At 51.4% G+C, this 16,075-nt stretch overlaps 4 protein-coding genes across 4 annotated transcripts; 3 read left to right on the top strand and 1 right to left on the bottom strand.

Annotated features, from left to right (window-relative positions):
- Positions 1 to 198: 198 nt before the first annotated feature.
- Positions 199 to 1,947, top strand: PFICI_12996 (Dolichyl pyrophosphate Glc1Man9GlcNAc2 alpha-1,3-glucosyltransferase; the record flags this gene model as incomplete). The annotated part of the gene is made up of 4 exons (XM_007841577.1): positions 199 to 275; positions 396 to 668; positions 735 to 1,228; positions 1,286 to 1,947. The coding sequence occupies 4 exons, from the start codon at positions 199 to 201 to the stop codon at positions 1,945 to 1,947; spliced, it is 1,506 nt and encodes a 501-aa protein (XP_007839768.1).
- Positions 1,948 to 4,186: 2,239 nt separating this feature from the next.
- On the top strand, positions 4,187 to 7,562 carry PFICI_12995 (uncharacterized protein; the record flags this gene model as incomplete). Its single annotated transcript, XM_007841576.1, has 6 exons — positions 4,187 to 4,189; positions 4,248 to 4,313; positions 4,426 to 4,484; positions 4,545 to 4,563; positions 4,622 to 6,411; positions 6,488 to 7,562. 6 exons carry the CDS (start codon positions 4,187 to 4,189, stop codon positions 7,560 to 7,562), a joined length of 3,012 nt encoding a protein of 1,003 aa, XP_007839767.1.
- Positions 7,563 to 10,937: 3,375 nt separating this feature from the next.
- PFICI_12994 (uncharacterized protein) lies at positions 10,938 to 13,514 on the top strand (the record flags this gene model as incomplete). The annotated part of the gene is made up of 1 exon (XM_007841575.1): positions 10,938 to 13,514. One exon carries the CDS (start codon positions 10,938 to 10,940, stop codon positions 13,512 to 13,514), a length of 2,577 nt encoding a protein of 858 aa, XP_007839766.1.
- A 341-nt stretch (positions 13,515 to 13,855) lies between these two features.
- On the bottom strand, positions 13,856 to 15,842 carry PFICI_12993 (putative Xaa-Pro aminopeptidase; the record flags this gene model as incomplete). Its single annotated transcript, XM_007841574.1, has 4 exons — positions 13,856 to 15,236; positions 15,304 to 15,430; positions 15,657 to 15,697; positions 15,784 to 15,842. The coding sequence occupies 4 exons, from the start codon at positions 15,840 to 15,842 to the stop codon at positions 13,856 to 13,858; spliced, it is 1,608 nt and encodes a 535-aa protein (XP_007839765.1).
- Between the last annotated feature and the right edge of the window lie 233 nt (positions 15,843 to 16,075).

The following is a 16,075-nucleotide window of genomic DNA, read 5'->3' as shown; positions in this document are numbered from 1 at the left end:
GATTTCGTGGCCTTTCACGCCAACGAGACTTCTTCATTTGGAGAGACCCTAGCATCTTTTTGTGAACAACCACTACCATCGTGGTCGTTTGCTCACGTCTCGTCTTGTCGCAATCGGGTTCACTTTCTCTCAAAGCCGACAACATTCAAAGGCTCTGAAGCTCAGCATACCTGTATTGTTGGCCATGCTGTCTTGATCATGACGGAGCACTACCCGACCCTTGCGCAATGCGCCGTTGTTGCGACTGCACTCAAGATCCTCCTATTTCCAGCCTAGTATGTTGCAATTTGCTCTGCTCTGCAGAGGCAGAAAGTTCGCACGAGAGCTTTCCTCCCCTACGTTCGCAGGAGTCACCGCCGTCGCCGCCAGAAACTGAGCTAACCATCGCACAACAGTAAATCAACGGATTTTGAGGTTCATCGCAACTGGCTGGCCATTACCCACAGCTTGCCCGTATGGGAGTGGTATTATGAGAAAACTTCGGAATGGACTTTGGATTACCCCCCTTTCTTTGCCTATTTCGAATGGGCACTCTCCCAGGTTGCCAAGCTGGTCGATCCTCTGATGTTGCGTGTGTACAATCTGGAGTATGATAGCTGGCAGACGGTTTACTTCCAGAGATTCACCGTCATTGCCACGGAACTAGTTCTGCTATACGCACTTCAGATGTGAGTTGCCCTCTCCATATGCAAATCCTCGGTGACGGCAGCTTAAACGTCTATGTTGCACTCTAGGTTCATCGATGCCAACCATGGAACCGCCCGGCGGGCTGCTCAAGCCGCTGCTATTTCTATTTTCCTATCTCCGGGCCTCCTCATCATTGACCATATCCACTTTCAGTACAATGGTTGTATGTACGGTATCCTCATCGCGTCTCTTGTCTTGGCTAAAGAGCGCTCTGGTCTTCTTGCCAGCGGACTTGTATTTGCTGCCCTTTTGTGCATGAAACACATATATGCCTACCTTGCGCCAGCGTATTTTGTGTATCTGCTTCGAGTATACTGCCTCTCGCCAAGATCAATCTTGCGTATCCAGTTCCTCAACTGCATCAAACTCGGCACCGGCATCCTAGCCATCTTGGGTGCCGCATTCGGTCCTTTTGCCCTGAAAGAGCAGATCCCGCAGATTCTGAGCCGCCTGTTTCCATTCTCGCGCGGTCTATGTCATGCGTATTGGGCCCCCAACGTGTGGGCATTGTATTCCTTTATGGATCGTGTCCTGATCTTCGGTGAGTTTCTCTGCAAAAGGTCCGCCAGGGCGTGACAAGTGACTGACATGAAAGCAGCGGCCCCTCGACTTGGGTTGCCGGTCAAGGAAGAGGCATTAAACAGTGTGACTCGTGGACTGGTGGGCGACACGTCCTTTGCCGTCCTCCCCGAGGTGTCGGCAAGGACGTGCTTTGTTCTCACACTTCTTTTCCAAGCCATACCACTCACCAAACTCTTCCTCCAACCCAACTGGCATGCCTTCGTTGGAGCAGTCACACTCTGTGGTTATGCGTCGTTCCTATTCGGATGGCATGTCCACGAGAAAGCTATCCTGCTCGTTATTATCCCCTTCAGTCTCATAGCACTCAAGGACCGAAGGTACCTTAGTGCATTCCGACCCCTAGCTGTGTCTGGTCATGTCTCCCTCTTTCCACTGCTTTTCACACCGGCCGAGTTTCCCATCAAGACAGTCTATACCGTGTTCTGGTTGATTCTCTTTCTGATGGGTTTCGATCGCCTCGCACCAGCATCCAACAGACAGCGATTCTTCCTGTTTGACCGATTTACGGTGCTGTACATTGCGATCAGTATCCCCTTGATTGCTTACACGTCCCTGATACATCAGATGGTGTTTGGGAAGAGCTACGAATTTCTCCCATTGATGTTCACGAGCTCCTACTCAGCAATAGGAGTGGTTGGAAGCTGGCTGGGATTCATGGTAGTTTACTTCACCTCGTGAAATTTCGGAGCATTCAAGGACCGGTTGTCCAGTAGTTTCAGTTTTTCTGTAGAAAAACTAAGAACACATGGTTATGACCAGCGCAATGTCATTGAACATTTTCCAATTCATGTTCCCGTGAAGATGCCTGTGCTCGAAACGTCCCCTAAGAGAGGTCGAATATCTGATGATAAGCTCTGTAAAGTGTCGTGGTGCGAGGGAGCTGAAGGTCCCCAACTATACATATCGTGCTGGCAACCTTCCTTCAGATCCGGTAGTACCTATGCCAAGGTGGTACCGGTTGGTATGGATTGTTTAGGCCCAGAGGTGGCCTTCTTCCGACACCAATCCCTGCTGGCGACCTTTAGTTGGCCGGGCTCAGTCTCACCAGGGGCCCATCTACGCGAAATAATTTTGTATTCTACAAACAAAGGACACGAGAACGCGGGCGGGGCGCGTATACATCTTTTATAAATGCATTAACACATGTCCCGCCTCGAATTGGGTCTTTGGCCAATGGCTGGGCGCGCCATCTCAAAGGTTTCCCACCCGGAGCAAACTTGATGGATGGATTATACTGGGCCACAATTCCAGCAACAGACGTGTCAATGACGTATAGTTGACATGAAAAGAAAGAGGATAAGTCACAGAGAGGGAAACAAGTTGCTCTGGCGGATTTTGCTGGATTTCGGCGGGAGCATATGAAGTCGAAGACGCGGTGCCCGAGGAGGCAGCTCGCCGGCAAAACGACCTACCTTGAAGGCGGGAGGCAGGGAAATCCCAGAGGGACGGATAAGTAAAGATTGAGCAGTCGAAAAAGAACAGTTCGGGGCTTGAAAAACTCGCGCGGCCGCGACGAGCAGATTGAGTACAAGAACGTGTGGGAATTCGCATTTGGCGGCGTGATGCATGGACAAAAGGAAGAAGTTGATGGGGGTGGGTAGAGGTAGGAGATGATGCTCGTAGATCCACCAGCAAAATCGAGGTGGACTCGCAGACCCAATCGAGCACATCCCCTACCCACAACCGGACAGACGGACCAGTCAGCATCGAGCTTGGGGCTTCGTCTAAACCCCCGGTCTGTCTTTCACTTCCCTTCCCGTCCGTCGTTCCGCCTTCTTTCTCTGTCTGCGTGCGTGGTAGGTCGGTTCCATGTATACGTACTAGTATGTCGGAGAGCAAAAGGGCAAGGAAGGGGGAAAAAAAAAGAAGAAGAAGAAGCTCTGGGCTTCCACACTAGAAAGGGTACATAGCTTACCTGTGCTAGCCTGCATCTAACAACTACATCTACTCCGCAGGTTGTATTCTTCTCTACTTCTCTTGGTATGTCTTGGGATTGGCCCCGAAGCTGTCTTTTTTTTTTATTTTTATTTTTTATTCTCTCTCCCTGCAGATGCCACGCTCACTCGTTGTCGAGACCTAAACTACTAGGTTAGTCAGTCTCCATCCCGTTACATTACCGCCAGTCCGTCTCTAGTCCTGATCCTTGAGTCCTTGTTGCCAATGCAAATGCTGCGCTTTTCTCGCGCGCGCGCGCTCACTCTCTCTCTCTCTCTCTCTCGCACACACACACACACACACACACACACGCACACACAAGTCACTTTAGTTTTCTTACCTAACCTGGTCGTTTTTCCCTCTCACTCTCGCCCTCTCCCTTGCCTTCTTTTCTTCTAACCGCCACCATCTGCTTCGAAGCCTTTTCTCTTCCCCCCTCAAACACAACCACATCATCATATTTCGCCGGCACTCCGTTCCGTCGCGTCTGCCTTCGCCGGCAATCTGCATCTCGCGACTATTCTCGGTGGTCCTATGCGCTTGTCTGGACGCGTCCTATACCGCCCAGACCGCGTCTCGGTACCTGGACTGTCCTTGTACCCAGTATGTATACATTGTTTCCGCCCGTCCTTGCTTGACATATTCGTACTACATACCCTTTAGTCCGCTCACCCCAACTAGGTAACGGCTATCCACCACCACCACACCCTCACCCTTGGATTTTTCTGACTACCTACCTCACATACTCTGCATTGCACTACCCACTTTGCCTTATACTACCTTACTTTTGTCAACCAGGCACAATCCCTCTCCCTCTCCTTGCGCTTTCTCTCTTTTTTCCAACTACAACATACCTCCTGTCGCTTGCACTGCACTCTTTTACCAACTTGCGACCGCACTTATACGTGCGAGGCTGACCATCAGCCTTGCAGATTGATCGTCAATTAGTCTTCCGGCTACCTGCCGGATTGCCTTCGACGCCATGGTATGTGATGCCACTATTTTCAGATGTCCCATCGCCGCCGTTTTTCTCACCAATTCAGGTTCTCTTCAAACGCAAGCCAGTGCAGTTTCTGCAGACCCCCGTCGTCGAAGATGAATCCATAGAGGTACGTACCCTTTTCCACGTATAGTCCTCCTGCCCGCCCCAACCCGGCGCGCACCCATTTCCCTCCTTCCTCTTCAATTGATTTCTTTTATGCTAAATATATCCCTGTGTAGGTCTGGCATATACCCCAAACGGGGGAAATATTTACCTCTTACGAAGAATACTTGAATCGGTACGTGTGATTAACCTCTGTACTCCTTGCACACATGGATGGCTAACCCAAGTATCCCAGCATGGATTTCTATACCCAGGTTTGTGATCCTAATCCTCAGTGCCGGCTGTGATCCCGCGCTCTAACCAAGTTCTCAGCCGCGATTCATCTGCCAGATTACTGGTCACTCCGGTCTCACCTTTTTTGCAGCTCTCCGAAGCGAACAAGCCGGTGCCGAAGAAGTCGAACAAGCTTTCCCAGAAGCCCTCAAGGGTCCCGTATTGCGACGCGTCCAATTCCAGACGATTTCACGAATCGATAATCTTGTCGACATGATATACGACGAGTTCAAGGCCGATTACTATCCTGGAGAAGCTGTCACAATACACCTTATGAACGGCGAACGAACGACCGGTATCGTGAGAGACAAGGCGCGGCTCGGAAGCAAGGTACTCCCTGATGGGACACTCACCCCTCCGTATTCGCGCTACTTCACCAGTATCGATGGGCGACCTGGAGAAGAGGCCGCGGTCGACGAGAACAACATCTACAGGGACAGGAAAGTTTTCACCAAGTCCGTCCTGAGGTCCTTTATTAAGAAGACTGTCACTCGGGCAGCCTGGACTGGCGCACCATGGCTGGTCAAGCACGATGTTGCGGCACAGTACCACATCGACACCCGCGTTCCTCCTCATCTACAATACAACAACAAGTTAGCGGAACGTAAGCAACACCAAGCGCAGAAGAGAGCACTGGGTGTCCAAGACATGGTCTCCGCCAACGGCGCATCGCTTCACAACGCGCTGGGACCGGCCAGACTTCCCGAACTCAAACCAGCGCCCAAGGCTCAGAAGATATCGAAACTCCAAGAACAGCATCTCAGGGGCAGACAGGGAATACATGTCGGGCCGGACCCTGGTTTTGTGCCCGGGAACAATCCCTTCCAGTTCCCCGTATCATTTAGGAACAACATGCCGCCACCCCCTGCGCCGGTCGTATACACACCGCCTGAACCGCCGCCGCCGCCGCCGCCCCCCAAATATCCGATCGAAGATCTGCAGCTAGAGCCTCGCGATGATTATGTGCGACCGCCCCTCAAGTTTTTATGTGCAGACCCTCCGCAAGGTGTTGTTGATAGTGGAGCCCGCAACGACAAGATACTTATGAAGTCAATGGGCCCCCTCTTGGAGACATGGGACACCTTGAACGTCTACGCTGAGATATTCAAGCTGGATTCTTTCACATTTGATGACTTTGTGCAAGCCTTGGAAGTTGCGCGCGCCAATGTTCCAGTTCAGCTTTTTGACGAGGTCCATTGTGCGGTGTTGAAGCAACTGGTAAGCTCCGAGGCGGACGGTGGCAAGTTATTGGTGCGGATGCCAGAACTTGAGGAGGAAGATGAAGAGGAGGAAGACGAGGATGATGATAGCGAAGAAGCCCCCTCGCCCGAGCCTGAACCGGAACCAAAACCCCCGGCGCGTGCGACTCGGCGAAGCCTGGCCAAGGCTGAAGCAGAGAGACTACAAGCTGAGGCGGCGGCTGCCGAGAAGGAGGAGGCCGAAGACACCCCGGTCGTCAAGCACCGAGCAGCGGAGGTTTTGGCCGACTATGACTGGATTGAACATCTCAAGAAGCGCGATTTCAAGGATGGTGGATGGGAGATGATCATGGTCGGTTTACTGAACCAACTCTCGCGGGAACCTAGGAAAACCGAAATATGTGAGGAGTTGCTCAGTAAGCTCGTGCCTCCGGACCAAGAGCCATCTCGCGAGACGGTCCAGCAATGCTACAGCAATCTCGATCTCAACCTCCGGATATCTGCACTCCAGATTATATGCATGCTGACAACGGGAACCAAGGCCGTCCGGGCCTACATGGAAGACTGTGCAGAGACCATGACTGGGTACCGCAAAGAGAAGATTGAGTGGCAGAAGAACCGAAAACAAGCGTAAGTTCACTACTGGGTTCGCATGTAGTGCGAACCTTCCCCGGCTTGACTTGCGCGTGCTAACATGGTGGCCTAGTGTGGAGGAGCTCAAGGCTTTGAATGAGCAGAAGAAACTGTTACTTCCGGAAAATACGCCGCAATCACCCAAGGCTGACGAGGCACCCAAGACTAATGGCGACGTCAAGATGACGGACGCTGATGAATCGCTCCAAGAGGAGACAGCGGAGGAGGTGGCCGACAGCGATGATGACCTCAGTCTCCGTCGTAACACCCGGCGCGGAGGCGACCGGGCTGTTGTTCAGCGGAAGCAGAAAGAACGGGAAGAAGAACAGAAGAGAAAAGAGGCAGAGGCTGCAGCGGCCAAACAGCCGAAGCAGTCAAAACAATTTATCAAGCTGCTCAAGGACATACAGAAGAAGGAAGAGTATATCAAGAAGTGTGAGGACGAAGTTGCCGTTATAGAGAACGACCTCCGCGAGGCAGATTGTGCGCGGACTCGTGTGCTGGGCAAGGATCGATTCTGGAATAGGTATTACTGGTTTGAGCGCAACGGTATGCCATACGCGGGGCTTCCAACCAGTTCAACCGCCGAGTCGGGTTATGCCAACGGCTGCATCTGGGTGCAGGGTCCCGACGACCTTGAGAGGGAGGGCTATATTGACCTGTCCCCAGAGCTCCAAGCTGAGTATAAGCAGAAGTTCAAGATCACAGTTTCCCAGCGCAAGAAGATGGAAGAGGGCCGAACAAGCGTCTTCAATGCGCACCAGTGGGGCTATTATTCCGAGCCAAACGACGTCGAGTCTCTTCTGAACTGGCTGGATCCCCGGGGCTTCAATGAGCTCAAGCTGCGCAAGGAGCTGATCAATTGCAAGGAGAAGGTCATCTCTGGTATGGAGGCTCGGACACAATATCTTGCAACGGAGGAGGAGGAAGCCGCCGAAAAAGAAAAGAAGGAGGAGCAGCAACCCAAGGAGTCGAAGCGCATGAGTACCCGTGCAAAGAACCAACCGTCCCCAGAGCTGCAGCCGCAGCACCGTTGTTTGAATTGGTACAATTCCATGGCGATTGACGAGATTGGCCACATTCACAGCGAGGAGCCGGTGCCTCAGGAGAAGAAGAGCAGAAAGCCAGGCAGGAAATCAAAAGGTTGATCGACGTGGATGACTTGGACGGATGCATTATCGGAGTTTCCCTTGTAGATGGGGGCCGGCGTTGAATATCATTTGCATGTTCACGGTAATATAACATAAAAAAAGAGCAGATGGAAGAAAAGAGGGGTTGCACACTGTTCAGCGGACAAGGTGATTTGGCAATGCATAGCGACTGGTGATTGCATTTTGAGGACGGCACATGCGAATACTTTTTTTTTTTTTTTTTTGTAGTCTCGACACAAGAGCAGGAGCGAGATGTCCACAAGGATGCCTTTCTCTCTCTCTCTCAACCCTGTTTTTGTCTTTGCGGCAATCCGTGTCGCTGCCCTTGTCGGGATGGTCATGGTCTGTCTGTCTTGGATACTCTCATGGGCAGAGGGTGTTTGTACGGCATATTGTATATTGGGACTGCAAAGATCAAAGAAACAAACAATGCTATTCACAATATTCATGATGAAGCCAACGCATAATTCTGATATTTCTGGGCACGATGAATATGACAAAAGTTTTGCCAGGCTTGCAAGAGTAAAGATCCACCCAAGGTAAGCATTGTCTGGCAGGTTCCCGTACCGTGTATTGATTGCATGGTGCATTTGAGATAGAGGTTTATTTTCCTTTGCTTTCTCAAATCCTACCTGACAAGTGCTGTGCTCTGTCATGTTGAATCTTGGTGCGCACAAATGAAGCTACCTACAAGACATACGTACTCTGTAAACACAGAGGAAGGCGGATGAGGTAGGGGATCTGTTCAGCTATGGATCATGAGGCTGATCATTTCCTCTTGACTCTGGTTACCGCCTCGTTTCTAGAAGCTGAGTTGTATGCAGCACTACCCTGCCCTGCCTGCGACATAACGTAAGCATTATATGCCAAGAATCGGGAGTAAGAATTGGGGAGGTTAGGGGGATTTGTCTTTTTCTTTTTGCACCCATTCCCAATCTACCTTGGCTACCCAAACAGAATTCACTCACGGGTTGATTTATCTCTGGAGAAGAGGTGCGATTGTCATGGAAGCACGGTCATGACGTCAAAGGAGACCCCGGATACTCGACTTGATATTGTAGAAGGGGGGCGGACCTGACAAGTAGGTATGCAGTAATTAGCCAAACCATCCTTCAGTTGTTTAGTACTGTTGGGTAGCTGTCCTGGCCTTATATTACCTGCTGGGCAGCACCATTGTCGGCGCCGCATTTTAGTTAAAGGCTCGGCCGGCTTCTCACTAGAAAGAGCACGGTAGTAGCCTGAAGTAGTCTAGTCTGGCCTAGGTAGCCTTTCGATAGCTTGAGGACAAAGTTGCAGCTCAGTGGGCTGACAAGCATCAACCAAGCACCCCGTCATCCATAGAGGATCAGCAGTACTTCGTACGTACAAGAGGTACATTTACTGTAAGAACCCTTGTGTGCAGCAGCATTTGCTCCATAATGGTGCGTGCGTACGAATGAACAAACCTCGACTCGTATATATCAATATTTGATACCACGGGATAAGAAGAGGAGACTTGTGCTAGCTATCTGGTTGGAGTCGCGGCGGATACGTTGAGTTCCAGCTCCTGTCCCATCCCGCCCAGACAGATACACCTGTGCCTAACAATTGACATGTGAAGTCGAAATGCATGGGGATATGGAGACAGCCAACAAAGCTCCAGCTGCAAGGAAGAGTGCTTACATTACTTGCTTGCTGGCTACAAGGTAGCTGGCTGCTGGCTCGTCGGTCAGTCGGCGTTAGGTTGGTTGGTCGGTGGCCCCGTGGGTCCTTTTTTAGCCCGTACGAGGTAGGTTTGTATTGGGGGAAAAAAAAGAGGATCCGTCATCGTGGCAGCGCGTCAGCTCCAGCCCCAGATTTATTTATTTTTAAGGGGAAACGACATTGAGCTTAACAGCACGAAGAGGAGTTTGACCCTAAAGAGGAAGAAAAAAAAAACAAGGTCGCGCGAGGACCCTGAATTTGAACGAAGGAAGGATGGAAGAAACATTTTTGCACAGGACAGAAAAAAGAGAGTCAAGTGGGTTTTTGTAACTTATTTAGTGCCGTGGCAAAATGTCATTCATTGTTGGGCAGAAAGGCAACAGAGAGAGAGAGGAAACGATGATTAATTTTTGCATCTGCTCAGCCTAGCAGTTCCCAGGCTGATAATAAACAAACTTTGGTATCCAAGACCGTTGGACTCCTCTGCACATTTATAAACGCCCTCTTCTTATTATTCTTGGTCTCATTGCCCCTTGGTTTCGTCCTTTCACCCCTATTGGTTACCTTTGTTTACTTTAATTGATGGCTTTTCTCGAAAGCTCTGCCACAAACGGTATATATCCTACTGTAGTGTAGCCACCGCCAAACCAGGTATGTTCCTTTTTTGAGAGGGTATACTGAAAGTCAAAAGAGAGAAAGCGGGCAAGGGGAAAAAAAAAAAAAAGAGGGCCACTTCCAAGTATTGAATTGTGCTTGGGCCATGTGCCCAACCTAGATTTGTACCTCGGTGTCGTTCTCTTTCTTCTCCCCTGTTTCTATCTGTCCCTCTCTCCCTCTCTCTATCTCTCTGTATCTTCAACCCATCCTCGCCCAGAGGAGAAGGGGAGCAAGGGAAAAAGAAAGGAAAAAAAAAAAAAAGAAGAAAAAAAGAAAAGCTGTGGGCTGGCTCTCTCTCTCTCTCTCTCTCTCTCTCTCTTTCGTGTACACACTTTAATTGGACAGACCATTTCCATTATTCGAACCGTCGATCCATCCATCCATCCATCCATCCATCCTTCCTTCTTCGACTACTACAGCCTAGATAACCTAGTTAGCAGCTCCACCGTCCCTCTTTCTTCTTAATTCCGTTTATGTACATTGTATATTCGTCAGACCAATTGACTGACAATTTCCCGCAACTTTTTCTTAGTCAATTGCACCAACACACAATCATTCCCCGACACATCCGGTTCATGTATGTGTTTGTGTGTACTGCGCTGTGTATTGACTTTCATACATGCCATGCAATATTAGGTATCTATCCATCGTTCGGGATCAGTATCATTGTCGTGTCCGCTGCAAAGACCTTGTCTTGTCGACCTATGGGATCGAATTTGTTTGTATAACACAAACACTTCGAGGCATATCCAAGCATTGGTCCAATGGTTGACAACCAGACCTCTTTTCTCTCTCTCTCTCTCTCTATTTCCTTTTTTTTTTTTTTTTTTTTTGGATCGCATCGACCTGACCATGATCTAATCTGACCTAATTCTTGGTTGCACTGAGAGCAATTTGGCATTGTAGCAGCTTTTCATCTTGCATTTGCTTGCCACCCAAACCACTTGCAAGTTCACGTCTTTCCCACCTCCATGGCCCGGTCACTACAATACGCCCACAACCACAAGTATCAGCGTCATTGTCATCATTGTCATGGCCATGGCCAACTCAACTGTGCCTGTCTCAGCTGCTGCTACAGCACAGCCGCCCCCAATGCATGACACCCGCCCGTCAGCGTCCCCGTCTCACCAGGACCACGCCAGTAATAACGTGGCCGTTGCTCCCTCGGACGAGCCATCTTCTGACAGTAATAACGACGATGACCCCCTGTTCCAGGATGCCGACGATGCACAGTCTCTCTTCCAGCCCGCCATTAGTCCCGCTGCGACAAGGCTCACTTCACCCAAGACACCAGCTGCCGAGAAGGCGGCGGCCATGGAGAAGTTACCCGGCGGTGGTTTCTTCGGTGCTGGATTCGACGGCCCGCCCGTCTTGGCATCTGCTCAGCCCACGTCAACATCACGCAAGTTGGTAAAGCCCTATCCAAATCGTCAGAGCCGTGGCTTTTCCCTGGGGCAGTTGCCTCCTGCACGTTATGAACCTTTGCCTAGACTCCCGTCGCCATGGCAGCCGGGACCAAAGGATCTCGTCGTTGAGAATGAGCCGACCACCTCGAGGCCAGCAATGGCATCGGTCTTTGGTACCAACACTCGACCCAGGAGGTCCTCATCGGGCGGCAACGACGCTCTGAGGAAGCTCAAGGAGGCACTGCCGAGCATCACGCTACCGACAAATTTTCTGTCCAGCCTGAAATCGCCCTCCTTCTTCTCGGACAACTCGTCTCAAAAGAGTCCGAACCCGGCGACAAGGCAAATAGCTGCTGCCAACAAGACGGACACGAGCCTGACCAATAGCCAGGATGCTCGAGGAGTCCATCGTCTCAGCGGCGACGCTTCATTGCGCCCGTCTTCGGCATCCATAAAGAGGCCAAAGGCAATCAGGAGATCCACGTCGGATGAGTCAATGCTCTATCACTCGCTGTCCCGCATGTCCTCTCTGGGCGATGACGATCGGTGGGGAGGCGTCTCGGAGCAGGCCAACGTTAGATTCAAAGCGATCAAGGAGAGCTTTGACAGACCGACTTTCAAGCTGCCACAGTTGCCACATGCCTTGAAGAGACATTCACTCCTGAGCTCAGAAATGGCACATAACAAGGAATCGGCTCCTGCGACAACAATGCTGCGTTCATCAGGTTCTTTCCCAAAGGACAGCGCGATGTCTGAGCTAGGTCAGGCTCTCGAGATGTTGACTGGCGACGTCGTGGTCATGGGTGGCTATAGAGGCTCCATTCTGAGATCAACTAGAACAAATCGTCAGATTTGGGTTCCCGTCAAAGTCGGCCTCAACATTCGAAAAGTCAACCTCGAAGTCGGCCTAGACCCAGAAGATGAAGAAAGAATGGAAGGGAGCATATACCCCTCGGGTATGCTCACCAACATAGGGCCCGTCGATATATCGAAACGCCTGTTCAAGCGACTAAGGGAGAGTGATAATGCCAAGAACGGAAAGTTGAGGGTCTGGGATTATGGCTGGGACTGGCGGCTCAGTCCGCATCTACTCAGTCGGAAGCTGATATCATTCCTGGAACAGCTCCCGTGTAACCAGTCAGGAAACCCCCAGGAAAGGGGCGCAACAGTGATTGCTCACAGCCTTGGCGGCCTGATCACTCGGCATGCCATCAATCAGCGGCCCGAGCTATTCGCCGGCGTGCTATTTGCCGGCACTCCCCAGCGATGTATCAATATTCTCGGCCCAATTCGCAACGGCGACGCGGTACTGCTGAACGAAAAGGTCCTCACAGCGCAGGTCAACTTCTCTCTCAGGACGAGCTTTGCCTTCTTACCCGAGGACGGCTTTTGCTTCGTCAATAAGAACACGGGAGAGGAATTCCCAATCGACTTTTATAATCCAGACGAATGGGCGAAACACGCTCTTTCCCCTTGCGTTGCCCCAATATTGCCGGCATACAATGTTCGACCAAGTGCATTGGGCTCGTTGCTCAACCTTTCGGGCAGTCTACCTAATTTGCCCATGAGGAGCCGCGGCAACAGCTCTGCCAGCGAGCTCACTTCCAGGTCGCCCGTTCGACAAGGCGTCGTGGACGCGGCCCGCAAAGCCGAGGTGCAAAATGACCATACGCTGGCTCCGCAAATGGGCACCCTGTCGGGCCAGGCGCGTGCTTCTCAGCAGCAGCACGCCGAGCCCAAGAGCGCAAACGAGAGGGACAGATACATGGAGTACCTAGGACGCACGTTGAGAGACACGAAGCGGTTTCGTGCCGAGATGCAGCACCAGCCGCAGCTTACAGAGTCCAACTTGTACCCGCCCATGGCCATCATATACGGCAAGGACATTCCGACGGTATACGCCGCGCATGTCACTAATCGCGAAGCCATCCCCTGCGCCGACTGCTATGACGACCTGCTATTCCGCAGCGGCGACGGGGTAGTCCTTTCCCGCGAGGCCATGCTGCCGCCGGGGTACGACGTCGTCAATGGCGGCCGCATCAGCACTGACCGCGGTCACATTACCATGCTCGGCGACCTACCGGCAGTGGGCAAGGCGCTCCAGGCAATCTTGAGGGGCCGCCAGAAGGGCATTGGACTGGGTACTATTGGCATGGAGAAGGCCTCTGACCAGCCATCATCACCGTCCCCATCATCTCCATAAAAGACGGATAGAAAATGGCGTTCCAAGATGCACACTTAGAATGGCACAGCACGGAACTCTCCTGCGAAGTCATTGATTTATTCATCCCCCCAGAATCAGACACCATGGGCAACCGCTTTTTGTACAATCACTTGAGCATGGAGTTATGTGGACAATGGACTATTTAATTAGGTGCTGATACAATTACGATGTACGATGTAAACAAGCTTATTATACGATCGGTGGAAAAGCATCTGGGCAGTGTCATGGATCATAGATGTTACGAATATAAGAATGGCTTCTTTCCACATAGATCATCTGCCTTTGCTTCTAGATCCTCCATGATTGCTCCTTGACTTGGATTATTGCTCCCTATACCACGTGCGGTCTTTGATCTGCTTTGTCTCGCCATTGATGATGTCCAGCATCTCCTGACCTTTGGGTGCCCAAGAGAGATTCTCATTCCCGTCATCTGTGACTAGAATATCGTCTTCAATGCGCACACCGCCCACGTCCCAATACCTCTCGAGGACTTCGGTGTTGATGTACCTGGCATGATCGGGCTGCTTGAGAAAAAATGTTTCAATGTAGGGCCTGCAAAAATATATACCTGGCTCCACGGTGACAATCATGCCGGGGGCAAGTTGTCGACGTCCCTTGTACGGAGGAGGCGGCCCGGACATTTTAGTGTTACTTCCCTCGTCAGCTGCAGCAATGGGGTCAAAAGAATCCAAGGCCATCATTTCGCGGAGCATCTCGGGCAGGACGGGTTTTCGCTTCCCACCCATTGCCAGGAAACCGTCAGCCTCGATCATGAGCCTCTCGTACCCGGGGACATCGTGGACCTCGAGACCGACATGGTGGCCAAGTCCGTGGGGGAAGAAGGCGGTGCTTGTACCGTTCTTGAAGATCTCACTCGCGGTGCCATTGTGTAGGATACCAATTTGTAGCAGACCCTTGACTGCCACCATGTGGGCATGCAGATGAAGGCTGTAATAGACAGTGCCGGGACGAATGCGATCGATGCATTGGGTCTGCATCTCATTGACAAGGTCATAAATGGCTTTAGCCTCGGGAGTGAAGCTGCCCGAGATTGGGAGAGTGCGCGTGATGTCTGAAGCGTACACGTTCCATTCAGCACCAGCATCGAGAACGAGAAGTTGACGGCCTGCCAGAGGTTCATTGTTTGCACCGTAGTGAAGCGAGGCGGCATTGGCCCCGGAGCCAGCGATGATGGCGTATGCTTGAGTATGCGCATTACGCGAGATGCTCACGGCGGTAAAGATAGCCTCGACCTCACATTCATTCTTCAATGAGAGCAGCTCCTCGCAGACTGTCCGGTGAGCCAGGGAGCTAATATCATTGGCCTTTCTGATCATGGCAAGCTCGTAGTCTGACTTTATCACTCGGGCCTCACCAATAGCTGACAAGAGGGACGAGGTGTCGATCCTGATATGCGGCTTGAGGGTGTCGAAGGATTTGAATCGTGGAAGCTGTGACTCCCGCAAACCGTAGAGAGTCTCAACGAGAGCGAGCGTTGGGACTAGGTACTTGGGAAGTTCGGCAACATACTTGACATCGTCCAGATCCGATTTCTCCATACACTCGGCGGGACTTGGCGTCGTGCCATACCACAGGACGGTCTGGGGCGGTGTATATGGGATCCAGAGGATTAGATTATCCGCTTCTATATCATATGTGACGGCGCAGCCGGCGAAATCAGCACCACTTAGGTAGTAAAAGCTAAGTCTGCATGTCAGCCTACGACCTCTCGCATCTTGTTGTTCTTCGTCGGACTATTACTACTCACTATCGACGTTGTCGGAAGGGAGCCTCCATGTCCGAGTCTTCATACCCCAACTCGGATTGACCAGGCAGATAGATGATGCCATGGTCGACGCCCAGGGCTTTTGCCACTTTCCTTGCGTGCGTTTTGGCTAGGAGCAATCAGTATGACGTGACGCTCGATAAGTGAATCAATAGATTTGAGAGATGGCTCGAAGGACAAAGGGCTCATTGGCGAATTAGACATGATAAGCACAGGTTCCTCAACTAAAGGAAGCACTTTCAAGACAGCCAGATTACACTTGAAAATGGCCAGAGTAAGGGCATTGGAGCGACCATTTATCACCGAGAAAGTCTAGAATAGTAGAAACAACATACCAGGAAACCGCCGGATCGGTGACGATTTGAGCTCAATGGTCCTGGCAGTCGAGAGTCAGAACGGAGAAGGAGAGCGAGCGACGAGCCGTGCTGCTGGCGTAATCTTGGGGTACGTGATTGAGCTTACAAAGCATCGAACTCTTCATCGACGGCAATTTCGTGATCGATAATCTCCATCTCGTCCATGTTTAATTCAATGTAGTGCGCGCCCGCCACACTCGAAGAGACGACCTAGCCGGCACAAGTTGGGCGTTTGGCGATCTCGTCGTTCCAGCGGGTCCTGGGCTTTCCTGCTTGGTACAGATGACGAGGGGCAAGAGGTCTGTCTGCCTAGTCGACAAGCCTTTGGCTGGTTTAGTGCCTATTGAATAGTTGTTCCAAGCACGCAAAAAAGAAGGCGAGTACGGACTGACGTAGTG

The sequence above is a fragment of the Pestalotiopsis fici genome (assembly GCF_000516985.1).
Source record: "Pestalotiopsis fici W106-1 unplaced genomic scaffold PFICI_Scf_10, whole genome shotgun sequence".
Taxonomy (NCBI): Eukaryota; Fungi; Ascomycota; class Sordariomycetes; order Amphisphaeriales; family Sporocadaceae; genus Pestalotiopsis; species Pestalotiopsis fici.
The sequence above is the reverse complement of the archived record's forward strand: the minus strand, read 5'-3'. Positions and strand labels throughout refer to the sequence as shown.